Source organism: Chelonia mydas, chromosome 1 (assembly GCF_015237465.2).
Source record: "Chelonia mydas isolate rCheMyd1 chromosome 1, rCheMyd1.pri.v2, whole genome shotgun sequence".
In the NCBI taxonomy this organism is placed as follows: Eukaryota; Metazoa; Chordata; order Testudines; family Cheloniidae; genus Chelonia; species Chelonia mydas.
Window position 1 is genome coordinate 144,611,567 of NC_057849.1, and position 15,566 is coordinate 144,627,132.

The 15,566-nt window shown below is 39.4% G+C and overlaps 1 protein-coding gene across 6 annotated transcripts in view; it reads left to right on the forward strand.

Moving 5' to 3' along the window:
* The window catches only part of GK (glycerol kinase), a 42,479-nt gene that overhangs the window by 13,710 nt on the left and 13,203 nt on the right, over nucleotides 1-15,566 (forward strand). For 3 of the 6 annotated variants that reach the window (XM_043538007.1, XM_043538008.1, XM_043538005.1), the window contains exons 8-16: nucleotides 369-435; nucleotides 1,576-1,593; nucleotides 3,500-3,535; nucleotides 4,534-4,601; nucleotides 8,498-8,540; nucleotides 9,625-9,705; nucleotides 10,604-10,682; nucleotides 12,901-12,997; nucleotides 15,024-15,108. In XM_043538007.1, coding sequence (XP_043393942.1) covers nucleotides 369-435; nucleotides 1,576-1,593; nucleotides 3,500-3,535; nucleotides 4,534-4,601; nucleotides 8,498-8,540; nucleotides 9,625-9,705; nucleotides 10,604-10,682; nucleotides 12,901-12,997; nucleotides 15,024-15,108 — 574 coding nt within the window. The remainder of the gene's footprint in view (nucleotides 1-368; nucleotides 436-1,575; nucleotides 1,594-3,499; nucleotides 3,536-4,533; nucleotides 4,602-8,497; nucleotides 8,541-9,624; nucleotides 9,706-10,603; nucleotides 10,683-12,900; nucleotides 12,998-15,023; nucleotides 15,109-15,566) is intronic. The other 3 variants (XM_037901986.2, XM_037901977.2, XM_043538006.1) reach the window with 1 other exon arrangement.

Consider the following 15,566-nt stretch of genomic DNA (forward strand, 5'->3'; position numbering starts at 1 on the left):
TCTGAGTTACCCAACTACTCCTTCAGCATGTTTCACAAGTATAGTGCAAAATGGTAGTCTCATTGCTTTAAATTTACACTTAAATTCTTTGATACCCCAGCATGTATTCACTTTATTTCAAAATAGGAATGATTTTCCAAATATAAAAATGGAGTTGGATCTGTCCATAAAATGCTCAACAAAGCAAATATTGCTTCATAACTCAAACATTCCAATGCCCTCCCACATCTTACTAGGAAAGACATTAGGTCATGATCTGAGATATGGCCATCAAAGTTCCTTTTATATTTAATTTGTCTCAAAGTAGAAAATGTAAAAATAATTTCCCTAGCATAACTAAATGCAAAATATTTTTTTTTTTTTTTCAGTTTTTTTGATGTTCCTATGGGAATACTTCCAAAAGTGCGGAGTTCCTCTGAGATTTATGGTTTGATGGTATGTTTTCTCAAAGATATAGCTATTGGGGCAGGGGGGTGGATTGAAGGACTTTACGCTGATTAAAAGCAAGCTAATGGCTCTCTAGTTTTCTAGAACAATGTGGGTTGCTTTATCAAATGGTATGAATCCAATGTCAGCATCTGTTAGCCTTTTTAATAGTATGTATGTCAAATTAAGATAATTTTGCAGATAACAGCACTCTTGATGAGTGTCAAACTAGTAAAACTCAGTTGGAAAGGGTTTTTTTGAGACTAGTAAATATCTGATTCTTATTGCGAACTACTTATTCAATTTTGATAAGTAGCTGGTGAATTAATCTATAAGCAGCAGATTAAAAGTAATAAGATAGCTTCAAATAGTGCCCTTCCTGGGGCCACCATCCAGTGCTCCTAGAACAGCCAAAACTCCCATGGGCAGCTTCCATGTGAGTCTTCCTGGTGGCAGGAATGCTGGGTAAATCCCATTCAGCGTTGCATCCCTGTGGGATTGAGTAAAGGATTTGATAGGGTTCTGTGGGAGTTGGAAGAAATGCAGATTCCATCTTGTATTTCCTCCTTTTGAGAAGTAAATTCTAGTTGCTTGTGTGTCAGTAAAGTTTGTTACAAAAACATGTTGAAGCATTGCTGATGTGTTTGTAATCAAACAGTGCTTTTAGAGCACCTGCAGAGACTTTCCCCAGGAGTGATTGCTGAACTGTGTTCATGCAGTTGAAAAGAGGTGGAACTTACTTGCAGAACTTAGTAACAGAACTTCATGGCTGGATGAAGGCTGCAGGACAGGATCCTGTTTACCTATTTGGAACTTATTTTGCTTTGAAGGGTGTCCTTTTATGTTAACTCCAGAAAAAGATTCTGGATTGCTCTTAATTTAAAAAAAAAACAAAAAAACCCCAACTTGTAGCTTTTTATTTTTTTTTTTTTTTTAACCAGGTTCTAAATGTGCTTGCTACTAGGAATCTTAGTTGGCGTCTACTAATTTGAAGGGATTAGATCAGAGTGAATTTTATTCTGACTTGAACCAATGCAGCAACTGGAAGAAGAGATAAAGCCGTTCATGGGAAATGAGACAGGATAGCTGATTATGAACTTTTTTTGTCTTTCTCCTTCCTACCTATTATTATTTTCTTGCTGACTGTAGAAAATGTGCCCTAGCCTGGTGAGTAGAGACATTCATTAGGCTGTCCACAAGTTTGTCTCATCCATTCTGTTCAGATACAGTGCATTTCCATTTACTTAGAGGCATGCAACATAACATTTGTAAAACTAGCAGATCCAGCTAGCGTCTCCAGATTGAGACATTGCAGTTAAGTGGCCAGTGTTACTAGTACGTTTGCATAAATTTCGAAGACTTGACAATTTCATATTTATAAAGAGAAACGGGTATGTCTGGCTTTGTAGTGAGAACAACACATGGTATTTCAGTGCAATAGAAATAAGGTTTGTAATGTTTGTTTAAATAAATTTTAATATAAAACTATCAAAAAGCCCAGTCAGTTAAAATGGGAGTTGTGGAAACTACTGAGATTTCCTAATTGGAAATGCACTGTCATGTCTTATGCATGACCTCAATGAAAATGTATGGTCACAGTTCAAGAAAGAACCTACTAGTTAATAAAAGCAAAGGATATTTTAAGTAGGACTGATTCCTGGTGATGCCTGTAGTCATTTACAGGAATACAGCTGAAGAATCTTTCTAGCACATGGTTGTTTTTGTGAAGTGCTGCTTAGATTGAAAACACTGTGTGGTCTTAAAATAGGACCTCTGTTATTGTTTACTTGTTAAATCACCTTATCGCAATCACTTGTAATAGGAAAGTGCCTGTTCATAGTATCTAGTTGAACCTTATTGTTACAGGCCACATGCTAGCATACCACAAATGATGGCCTGTTTCTTATTTTAACAAGGTTGCTTTTTATTTTAACTATATATGGAAAACTAACAACTAAAACTGGATTCTGGATTCCTCTATCTTAGGCTATGGAGTAAATGCATGAATCTTGCTGTTTATTGTTTTGATCTTAGACCTGATTTGATGGATTAAGCAGAGGTCCTATTCACACAAGAATTCAAACCAAGCTGCTGTAGCAATCCAAATTCCTCCTGTAAGCACTAGGACCTGCTCTGTCCGTTAACTGGAAGGCATCACTCTGCCTCAGTGCTTCTCTCTTGTATTCTGCCGAGGGGAGGAAGCCACTTACCCCATTTCCCCGCATGGGGAATGTTGCTTTGGGAGGTGGATTACCTACGTTGATGGCAAAATGCCTTCTGTCGATGTAGAAAATATCTATGCAACAATGGTACAGTTGCTAGTGTAGTGCCTGTAGTATAGAGATTCCCTGAGAAGGCTATTTTCTGGTGACAATAGCCAATGGGAATTATCTGTGTTACTGTGTTAGATGTAACTGACTGACTGGTGGAGGAATAAGTTGGAGTAGCTTTGAAGAGATGTCATTGTGATATAAAGTGAAGTCAATGGGAGCTGGACCAAGTAATGTAGCGCTCAGTGACACTTTATGGGTTCCTGAGAGTGGAAAGATCTTTATCTCAAAATTAGTCAGCAGACTGTTGATCTATAAATGCCATTTTTATCAATGACACTTGTTACACCATATGGCATTGATAGTAAAATGAAAAAGTGTAAAAACACAAACAAGTAGAAAGAGTTTACAATGTTTTTGCAGAGCGCCTCTGAATGAAAGGAAAAGTGTTGTTACAAGCTGGCTTCTTCAACGTAATATCTAGCTTGTGCCAAGAGGCAACTTTTCCGTATTGTTGAAACTTTCATCAAAGCACAGTTTTTCTTTTAAATGCTACCTTTATTTTATTTTTTTTAATTTTTAAAGGCAGTCTTTTGAAATGGCAGTGTCATGCCTTGTTTTTTAAGTTACTACCAATTCTGGTATGAGGACTCTTTTCTGCAACTGTTTCTGTCCACACCTGAAGCATGCATATCTCCATTAAAAACTGAAGAGTGTCTTTCCTTCATTGCTTAAATGTTACAATAATTGATAAGCAAGCAGTGTGAAATAAACTGAAGTTTGTCTTTCTGTATTTTTGTCAGAAATCTGGAGCCCTGACAGGTGTGCCAATTTCTGGGGTGAGTTCTTTTCCAATTTGAATTCTGGCATGAGGACTTGGGTCTGCTTGGAGAGACCCTCACTGGATATAACTTAAAAATAAACTAATTATTTTAGAAAATCAAGTTGTATTTGCAACAAAATTCTTTCATTTTAAGCAAGTACAGTATACTTACACTAATAATGAAGACTATTATTAATTAATTAAGGCCTGATCATGCAAACAAGTATAGTAAAACCTCAGTTACGAACACCAGAAGTACGAACTGACCAGTCAACCATATACCTCATTTGGAACCAGAAGTACATAATCAGGCAGCAGCAGAGACACTCCCACCCCCCTCACAAAAGCAAATACAGTACAGTACTGTGTTTAACATAAACTACAGGGAAAAGGGGTGTGTGGAAACAGCATGTTTTCTTCTGCATAGTAAAGTTTCAAAGCTGTATTAAGTCAATGTTCAGCTGTAAACTTTTGAAAGAACATCCATAATGTCTTGTTCAGAGTTATGAACATTTCAGAGTTACATAAAAGCTCCATCCCCTGAGGTATTCATAACTCTGAGGTTCTACTGGATGTTAGCAATTTAACTCTCACAAATAGTCCCATGGAAATCTAGGACACTTCACAGTAAGTAAACATCATAAATGGATAACTCATCAGAAAATGAAAGCTAGCCATATAACAACCAGATCTACATGTACAAATCTTGAAGTGAGCTGAGAATTTAACCAGTAATGTCAAACACATGCAGATATTGCACTTGATCACACTTGCTAAATTAATTGTTACCATAGCTGGTGGTACTAATTGGCACTTTTTGTTGGTGGTTTCAGTAGAGGGGAGAAGGAATGAATATACATGAAGACTGTGCTTGTGTTCACTATCTTCTCATTTACAGTGTACACAGTTGACCCAGATTGGGATTATAGGCCTACAAGAAATTGATTTAAGGTTATTGTTGTTACACAGTGATTCATATGCACTTCTTTGCTAAGAACATGTCTGTCCTTTCAGTGCCTGGGTGACCAGTCTGCTGCTCTAGTTGGACAAATGTGTTTCAAGGATGGACAAGCAAAAAATACGTAAGTTAGCACAACAATATTGAAAGCAAATATTAGATCATCTTTGTCTAGCCCTGAATGTAGGAGGTGTGGGGGAAAGCTGGATAAGGTTATAAAGGCTAAACACTAACAGTTTGTGAACACGAGTGGCTGCAATTCCTTCTTTTTTAAAAAAAAGATATTAAATGGCAAAAAAAATCAATTCTGTTAAGGTTGCCTGGCAATAGCTCGTGCTCTTCCAGAATGTCTACTTCAGCAAAACTCATACTTGTGAAAACCAGGAAATATTTAGTTAAAGTACATGCCCATTTAGCCTTAACTCTGCCCTCTTTGAGTGATGCCCCAGTAAGCCCATGTATTTGCACTCTGCTTTTGCCCTGTACTGAACAGGAGCGACCTATGCCTGCTCTACACTCACACACTTAGCCTACTCCACAGAAAGACCACCACGCCTACTAAAGTCCTTCAACCCCTTCATCCTTATGGATACAATACCATCAAATACTGGCCTTCGCTTTACCCATCATTATACTCTCAGACTACTCTTATCTCCCACCTAACTGCCAACTGTCCCCCTGGCAAGACCTCCCCATGCTCTGCTAGTGTGCCTGCATGTTTATCCCCTTCTGGGGACGTGCCTTAGCTCTCATACCTTAAGAACATAATTTTCAATACAGATACATAATTCCCTCAACATTACATATACACATATATTTTTGCAATGATTATGAAACCAGTTGGCGACTGGTTCTTGGTAGATACCTCACATGCTGCCTTCTGGTAAATATAATTGTGCATATATCTAACCTATAGGATCCCAATATGTACCCCCCTCTGCCAGTTGACCATGAACCTCTTGCTACCGCATATGTGTCGCTTTTTCCTTTTGACTCTTACACACAGGGATCAGAGAAGGGGCTCGCTCACATACCCTCCGACGGCCATAGCCCCGATCACCACAAATTGCAATCCCATCTCTTTAAAGGCACTCCAGCTTATTCCTCAACCATTTAGTCAGCTACATCTAACACAGCGAATGCAGATAATTCCCAGTGGTTATTGACTGCTCCAGGGGGACAGAGTTAAAGTTGCATGGACATTTACCTTAACTCAGTATTTCCTGTTTCCCACAAGTTTGAGTTCTGCTGACTTAGACACTCTGGAGGAGCACAAGCTATGTTTGGGCAACCTTCACTCTAAGTTAATGAGCTTTTTGCTGTTGGTTTTCCTAGGGTTTTGTTTTGTTTTTTGTTTTTAAAAGAAAAATGTTGATAGGCATCTGTAATTATCACATCGGTGTGCGGTTCAGACACGTCTGTGGAGAGGTAATAAGTGTTAGCACTTACAAACGCTTTTTGTCAGTAGATCTCGAGGGAAAGTTATTTTTCTCCTTGTATAGATGAAACTATAGGGGAAACTGAGACGCAGAGATGACCTGACTTGGCCACAGTCACCCAGCAGGCCAGTGACGGAGCCAAAAATAGTCTGAGTCCCAGCCATTGGGGGGTCTACACATCCAGCTGCAGCATAGGAGGCTCAGTGGTGTGAAGTGGCCCTTTCATTTCAATTAGATGTTCTTAGCTGAATGAGAATACCCCATGGAGATGAATATAGCCTACAGCAATACAGCTTGGAGACATATGTACTCATATGAGTGGGTGTTACCATCCCCCTCCACAGTGCAAGGGAGCCTATGATATGCATATATCCTCACCCCAGTCTCAGTAGTGTTGTCTTGATGCATTCTCCAAGCATGCTTGTTCTAAGCTTACTCCACCCAGAGAGGCAGGGCTTCCTCACATCCAGTCTGACATTGGTGGGTGGGGAGGATAGAGAGAGATTCCTAGAGGGATAAGCCTCCCACATATCCCTACTCGCATGCAGGTGGGGGCAGGCAGAGGGGCTCAGACACCCTCAGGAGGACTAGCCAACTAGATCTCTGCTCACACAGGGGTGTGGAAAGGGTCAGATTCAGTAGCTGGGTAGAGGCCACTTCATCTCCCAACTCACAAAGTGGGTCAGGCAGAGGAGCTCAGATTCCCCCTCAAAATAGCAGTGTATCTGTGGACAGCCACTTGGGCTAGCTGCTCTGAGTACAGTCCTGAGCCAACCTCCTAATGCAAAATAGGTTTTTCACACGATATAAGAAAGTGCGGTCATTGCTAGTTGCATTTTGCTCAATATCCTTTCCTTAGTAATCTCCACTTTTACCATCTGTTATACTCTAAGGTACCATTTAACTCTCATATGCTTTACTAGTCAGAAAGACTTGATTTAATCATGGTTTTCTACATAAAAGTGCATTCTTGTTGGTTATTATAGCCTTAATACATATTCTTCACAACTCAGAGATAGATGTAGGTTTCATTTTCAGAAGGTACACACTATACATTTTTAAACAGTGATTTATTTTGAAAACTTTTCAGATTAGTTTTATAGCTATATCAGAAAATGAATTATTATTTGGTTATTTCCTTTACCAAAGGTAATTGAAGCAGATATTTATGAAGTTATTGGGAGGTGAACTATCTCCAATTCAACAGGCTAATCATTAATATTTGGAGGATTTTCTTGCCATGCTGTATTAGGAGGAGAACATCACCCGACAGACATTTAAATTGTTTTATTTAACTGAAACAATGTTAAGTATTCTGGATTTTTTTCTTCAACAGCAAACATATAATATTTTAACAAAACAAGCATATGTCTCTCACATTTATCTCAAGACTTCTTCTCCTTGTCCAGATCTATTCCACCCCCAACAATCTTGAATTTTTTGAAACTTTGCACTTTTAGAGTGGTAGGGGATTGACTCTGTGTACACAAATTTGCAGCGGGACAGTAGGGTTGAGGTCTGTTTGTTTATTTTATTTAAAAACATTTTTTGCTGTTAACAGGCATGTTACCTCTGGAACCACAAATGGACAGTTTGAGAACTACAAAACTAAGCATCTCGGATGGTATCTTCTAGATCAGGGATCAGCAACCTTTGGCACACGGCATGCCAGGCTAAGCCCCCTGGCGGGCCGGGCCGGTTTGTTTACCTGCCGCGTCCGCAGATTCGGCCAACTGCAGCTCCCACTGGCCATGGTTCGCCGCTCCAGGCCAATTGGGAAGTGGTGCGGGCAGAGGGATGTGCTGGCACCACTTCCTGCAGCCCCCAGTGGCCTGGAGAGGCAAACCGTGGCCAGTGGGAGCTGCAGTTGGCCGAACCTGCGGACGCGGCAGGTAAACAAACTGGCTTGGCCCGCCAGGGGACTTAGTCTGGCGCGCTGTGTGCCAAAGGTTGCCAATATCTGTTCTAGATTGAGCATTGAGTCCCATTGGGTAGATAGAAAGATTAACCTAAATCTGTACAGAAGCCTGTGGAACACGATAAAATTGGGTCCTTAATCCATGAACTAATGGAACTCATTTACAAAACATTACATGAATATATTGTCTCATACTAGAGAATTAGAATTTATAATCCCTCTTCCATAATGAGAGATCTTTGAGCTATAATGTATCTTAATTAAAACCATCTTAAGTTTTGTCCTCCAAAAAGCATTTTATCAAAAAAATCCAATTTAAATAAAACTATTTTTATTTAAAAATCATTGATTTTTATCCACCCTGTCTTGTAGTTATAGTCTTAAAATTACTCATCCTATTACAAGCTCTGGAAACTGCCCTTCTTCATTAATTGCTCACTTAAAAGTTGGAGACATAATTCAACTAAGATTTATACGAAGCTCATTTTATAAATTACTCCTAGACTAATTGTAAGGTGGTGGTGGTGATTTGCTATATTAAGTTGCCTTATCATGACATGCCCATAACTCTGTGATAAATGAATGTCACAGATGTCTGTCTTCTGTTCCTGGTTCTTCATTTTCTTTTTATAAATTACTACCTTATGTCTTTTTCCACTACAGGTATGGAACAGGATGTTTCTTGCTTTGCAATACAGGTCAAAAGGTTGGTTGCTTGAATTAGAAATAGCTTGCTAGGAGTATGCATTTTTCAATTAAGTTGCTTCTCTTGCTAAATAAGCAGATCTTGTTCCATAAACCCTACATTTTCCTATTGAGTATGAATCACGTGAGTCACTTCACTTCCTCCTCATCCCCCTATAATATTTTGGAATGTGTTTTTTTTTTCTTTTGGTGCAAGGTCATAAAGTGCATAATGCACACAGGATTAAGCAAAGTTATCTTATGTTTTATAATGTAGAACAAATGTTAATAGCAGACAGTTGAATATACGAAAGGTCAAAAAGGAAACTAGCTCACTTGTGCTCATGTACTGTCTTGTTAAGCATCAGTCATTTAAAATAACTTCTGCAAAGTACCACTTTAAAACTAGTTTTTCTTATTCCACTTAAAGTTGCTAATATAGTTCCTACAGATGCGGGAAAAGGGGCATCTTCTAATCTACAAGACTGGAAAGCAACATTTCATTCAACCTGTGGCTTGGCGAAGCTCCATTTCCTGGCTCCTAACTTGCTAAAAAGGGAAATGACAAACTTTCATAATCTCATCCTGTTCTTTTGCATATGCTTTTCTGCCTCAGCTAAACATTTTTCTGCCTGTTGATTCCCTGTTCCCCTAGTTGTCTGCTCCTCTTCTAGTCCCTTGGCAGTACTACTTGACTACTTCCATTGCCTTCCTTCTGTTTTCTTGGAAATTTCTTTCTTGCCTAGCAGCTCCAGTCTAGAGATAGCTAAGCTTGAGTCTGCTCCTTGTTACCAGCTGCTTCTGCAAGCCTCTGGGTTCTTCTTTGCAGTGAAGACCCTGGAAGCTTCTGGAAATAAGCAGAATCAACAAGTTTCCATGGGTTGCAGATTGGAATCTGTGCTAAAACATTGGCTAATTTAGTTTCTAAACTTACTCACCTGTTATACTAAAGAATTTGTTTTTTCTCCTTTATTCTTTATAAATAAGGACCTCTCCTTCTAATTTGACTATTTTACAGTATTTTATGCAGTAATTTCTCTTAGAAATGTGACTCCTGACTTTTCCAGTTCAAGTAGTTGAGGGTTTATCCATATTTTATTTTTTAGCCTGTATTGTCTGAACATGGCCTTCTGACCACAGTGGCTTACAAACTGGGAAGAGACAAACCTGTATGTTATGCACTAGAAGTAAGTATATGTGGCAATTGCTTCCCTCCCACACACACCTTTTTGACACTCCCCCCCCCCCCCCCCCCCCCCCCATTCTTGGAATCTTGATTCAGAAAAACTGTCCAGCAGATGGAAGAGTAAATCCTTCTATGTGCATAAAAGCCATAATTACGTCAACAAGTTTATGAGAGACCGTCTACACATACAGTAAACAAAAAGGAAAAAATAAGAGGAAGTCCTAACCTTCTATTCCATTCTTAAATATACACTGTTACCCTTAAAACTAATTATCTTCACTCCTCACTCAGGGCAAGCCTGACTAGGTATTGCTTTGTCATCTAATGTATTGTTTTTTAGAGCAAACTTCTAAAAGATCAGGAGCATCTATCAAACCTGTGGAAGGCTCTATGTTTGTAGACATTGATCCTCCAAACACTAAGTACATGAGTAGTCACTCCAAAGTCAGTGGAACCATTCACGGGTCTGAAGTTTAGCACACTTTTTTATCATCAGGATTTGGAGGTCTTAGGTTGGGATACATAAGGCATTCAGACCTCGCAACTGTGTATACAGAAGTCCAGATATGACAGCTCAGGGTCCTGTGACATAATGCCAGTCTGACCAACATCTTCACAATTCTTCTTCAGGGGGGAAACAGATCTCTATGTGGTAGAAAACTGGAGTAGTGTTGACTTTCCTGCACCGCTGTGCTTTGACACTCCCCCAGCCACTGGACGCCTGTGGCTCCAAAGTGGTGGTCAAATACAATTTAGAGCAGTCCTGGCCAGCCCCAGGGTCCTAGATCTGCAAAGATGATATTTAGGCGTTTTTTGTCCCACCTTTCTGAACTCCTGAATTTTTTTATGCTAGAAATTAGTAAACTCCATCTATGACCGTTTGTTTTTTGTTTCCGTAGGGCTCTGTTGCCATAGCTGGTGCTGTTGTTCGTTGGCTACGGGACAATCTTGGTATAGTAAAGTCTTCAAGTGAAGTTGGTGAGTATTCATAACTTGTAAAAGTTTTTTTCAAACTGAATAGAGGGCTGACACAGTTTTGAAGTCTCTAGTGTTGAATAAAAGGTCAAAAGATGCAAGTAAAATAGAAGAGAGGGACTATAGTAAAACATGCATAAGTGTATAACCAGTTCTTTTTGCAATTACTAAAAAAATATTTAAAGTTTAAATTTTTTTTACATATAGCACTGTTGCTAGTCTAGGAAAACCTCTTGTTACTGCTGAAGTATGTATGTAGAAATTACTAAGAGCTGTGCTACACTGACATAGCAGATTTATTGGCTCATTTAATATTGAGAAGTTTGGGATAAATTGTATACAGGTCTCACTGTGTAGTCCACTGAAAATTGTGTCATAACACCTACAAACTTGTTCCCATACTAAAAAATGGGGGACTGAGGCCCCAGACTTGCAGTGTGCTCTGTGCAAGGAGTGCCTGGAGTTCATTGAAAGATTAATACCTCAATTTGCAGTACTGTACCAAATGGCATTTAACTTGGACTGTGAATGTAATATCTGAGGATAATCCATTTTACCTGAGAGTGGATTAACCAGGAGAAACCAGGGTAGCTAACACTTTTTTATATTCTTAGAAAATTTAACTAAAAATGCAGATGTGTAGTGCTTTGAAATTTTGGAACAGAATTGACTTCTGAAAAATTATCCAGATACATGGGATAAAATTTTGAAAAAGCATGGTCAATGACACAAAGGTTCCTAAGTCATTTGGACAGCCTTGTAAGTTTTACACCAAATCTGAATAGATTTCATGTTTTGTATTACAATAAAAAAGGTAAGAGTCGAATATCGAACCTATTTTATAAAGTTAGGCTCCTAAATCCATATTTCGACATCTAAATAGATAGATCCTGAAGTGCTGAGAATCCCCAGTTCCAGCTGCCTTCCGTGGGAGCTGGGGTTGCGTGATTCCTGCACAGCTGCAGCTGAACTTCTGAACATTTTAATGGTTCAGTCTTCAGTTTTTGTCAGCATTGCTCAGCATTTAGGAACATATCTTTATTACTCTCATCTGTGGGTAATCCCAGAGAACTTCTTCAGAGGGAAAATGTATTGTCTACACATGAATACTTTTCTAAAGGGGCATTGTCAGCATGAAACCTGTTCAGTTTCAGAAGAGTTGAAAGTAGTTGCAGATCCTATGCATGACCCTACTTTCTCCTCACCAATTTTTGTAGTTTATAATTGCATATTCCGATTCCTCTTCTTAGTGTCTCTGTTTTCATCCACACAAACAGGGGAAATTTACTTCACTGTACAGGGGAAACTATGAAACAGACTCTACAGTATTGTCAGATGCAGAAAGCAAATAAGTTGGACGGGAGCGGAAAGAAAGCAATACTCATTTTTCAGTTAAGGTTGGCACAGGTGCTACCTTTAACGATAGTAGGTAAAACTTTCGAAAGTGCAACTCTTAAATATATTGTCCCTTCCAAGCACCAAATGAAATATCCAGAATTGCAAAGGGAGAAATAAAATGGCTCCTCATTACTGAAATCTAAGGGTATGTCTACACAGGGGTTAGAGGGGTAAATTCCAGCTCAGATAGACATACCCATGCTAGCTTTGATTTGAGCTAACGTGCTAAAAATAGCAAGGTAGCCATACTTTCACCAATAGCTGGATAGGCTAGCCACACTGAGAACATACTTAGGATTTCAGATGGGATTGTACTCAGGTTGACTAGCCTGTCCCACCACTGCGCCTATCTTTAGTATGCTAGCTTTGATCAAACTAGTGCAGGTATATGTATCAAAGCTGGAGCTGGAAGGTGTCTTTTCCAGTGTAGACATAACCTAATCGGGCATTGCTCAGACTCTGAGACATCTTGCTTTTCAGAAGCAAATAGATTCTAGTCCTATGATACCAGTTTTTTGGTGTGTTCCTGGTAATGAATTTCAGCTTGTTTTTTTCCACAGGGACCTATGCGGGGTTCGGTGATCAAATTTAATTGAATAACATTGTAACTGGCTGAATAACAATAATACAACCATCTAGATGTCAGAGTAGCCAGGTGTATCTTCTAACTGCAGTTGATTTTGTTAACTGTTTTCATAAATGTGTTGTGTCTTTGAAGTATTTTGTCTCTTAAATAATCTCTGGAGCAGATGGCAAAATTTAAATGTTTCTTTAGCCTTAGATGTATTTGTGCAAAACTAAAGGCTTTTTGTATGTGTGCTAGAAAAACTTGCTGCAGAAGTGGGAACTTCTTATGGCTGCTACTTTGTCCCAGCATTCTCAGGATTATATGCACCATACTGGGAACCCAGTGCACGAGGGTAAGGATAACAATTATATTTGCAGGAATGACTCATTATATTCTGAAAAATCCATAGGTGCCTGCTAGAGGGCAACCAGAACCACTAACCATCATGGACCTTTCAAAACACAAACTTCCTTGAATTTGTTTTTGGGTCACCAGAGAGCACCACCCCTTGCTGTCTCACCAAAGTGTCCTGGAGCAGGGGCTGCTTGTGGTACACAGCAGGTAGTGGTGATGGCGGCTGCTGCTCAAAAAAAACAGTCATCTAAAATACACCTGGGAGCAGGAAGTTCTGTGTTCAGCATCCTTCCCCAAAACAAAAAACTCAGTAGAGAAAGCAGGGAAGAAACCTACCCTGGAGAAATGCAGCTGGCTGTGGATGAGGGGAGAAGCCAAAGTCTCCACCTTACCTCAAGAACCTGGCAGTCTGTGGTAGGAAGTGTGGGGCGGAAATTAATTGTGATGGGTGAGTTTGGGAGGCAGTGCTGCAGAAGATCTCAACCTTCCTTGCGGTTGCATTGTCTGCTGGTTTCTCGTTCGCTTTTAATCTGTCACAGGAAGAGTTGAGGATGTAGAGCTTGTGTCTCGTCTTCTCCTTGGACGTACCTCTCCTCTAGTAGTACATGGCCTACTTCCTCTCCTCTAGAAGAGTCACTAGGAACCAGCAGGCAACAGCAGTAGGAGGTGGGGAACTTGGTGCTGAGAAATGTCAGAGTTCAGTTCCATCAGTGCTCCCCACACATTCTCCAGATATTTTTAACTATCCCGCTGTGAGAAGGGTTCTCAGTGTGGGTCCCATAACGGTCGTTCCTTTTGGAGAGGACATTATGCTCATGGCCAACTCTCCCTCTTTCCAGCTTATTGGATTCTGTCTAGCGTATTCCCAGGCCCCATCAGATTTAACCAGCTGTAGTTTCAAGTAGTAGTCTCTTCAAGTTTGCGCTCTGCTGCTGCTGAGTTTCCCTGGTCTCAGTGGGCCTTGGCAGTGGGACCTGTGGGAGCACCACAAGCATTATTTAAATGTGAAATATTTTTTCTTAAAACTCTTAAGAAGTCACTTACCCTTCCTTCTTTGAAAAAAAGAAAGGAGGAGGAGAGAGTGGGGGTAGGGTAACCTCACCTTTTAAAACTTTAAAATAGGCATCTCATTTAGTGTAACACCTATGCAGTCCTGTTGAACCTCTTGTCCGCCTGTTTAAGATTTTTTTTTTAAGACAATTTTGTATAAAAATATTGATGCTAATTTTTCAGGCCACTCTTCAACATTTGTTAGCTGTGACCCATGCCAAAATCAATTCTAAGAGAATGTCTAAAATCATATATAAATTGGCTTGTACCCCTTATCGCATCAAACTGGGTTTCTGTGCACTGTATGTTAATGCATCATTCAGATGTAGAACTGTTTGAAAAATTAGGTTGACTTGCTATCATATTCAAAGTACCATTGCTTGATGCAATTTATGTAAGGGCAAATCCTGCATTACTTACAGACCCCAAACTACTTTTGTTGGAACTTGACTATTACTTGTTTAACGCAGACTGGGTAACAGTTTTACATACCAAGAACATAGTCCTGTCCCCAGTGAAGCCCTTGTTTGAGAACTGAAAGAACAGATATATAGTATATGGAGGAAATCGGAGGTTCTTTTGAAACACGAGATGGTTTGCCTGGGGAAGTCATCCTGTTTGCATACTTCATCTCTTTTTGGGGGGGGGGAGAACTAGTAGAATGTAATATTAGTTGGTTTGTTTTTTTCCCTGTGTGGCAATGAAATGAAGTATCCATGTTATAAAGATAATCATGTTCTCTATATAAAACAAAGACATTTTTAGAATTAAAATCCAAGGGGAGAATAGTCAATGGGATTTTAAAACGTTACCGTGAGAGGTTTTTATTCTATTTTCAGGTGTTCTAACTTTAAACCACAGTATCTATACGCAGTACAATATGAATGTGCTTGAAAATCTCAGGTGTAAGACTGAAATGTAATCTGACCAAGATTTGTGATCTTAGTCGCTTAATATTTGTTTTGTCTTAACAGTATTATCTGTGGCCTTACTCAATTTACAAATAAAAACCACATTGCCTTCGCTGCATTAGAGGCTGTCTGCTTTCAAACACGAGAGGTAAAGGCAAACTTGCTCCTAACTTCTGGGGGAGGGGGGTTGTTTTTGAGTTTGACTGCAAACAATAATGACTTGTGATATTTAAAAATTTCTCCAACAAACTGATGAAAAGATCCAGTTAAGTTTAGTAGCCCCAGATTTGTACAGGTATCAAGGCATTGCTGTGCTCGGTGTTCCAACACCTGTCTGATTTAAGAGGCTAAATCTCATTTTCAAAAAATGATTTAGGCATTTAAGAATCTAAATCCCATTGATAGTCCGTGAGATTTAGGCTGTTAAATCAGGTAGGTGTTGCAATATTGAGCACAGCAGTGCTTCCCTACCTTTATAAATCTGAGCCATAGTGCATATTCCACCTCTAGAATTGTTCTCCTCTGTAAGCGTTTCACCTTGTAATATTAAATATTTGTTATGATAGTGTCCGATGCTAATTTGGGCCCCATTTTGCTGAGCTCTTT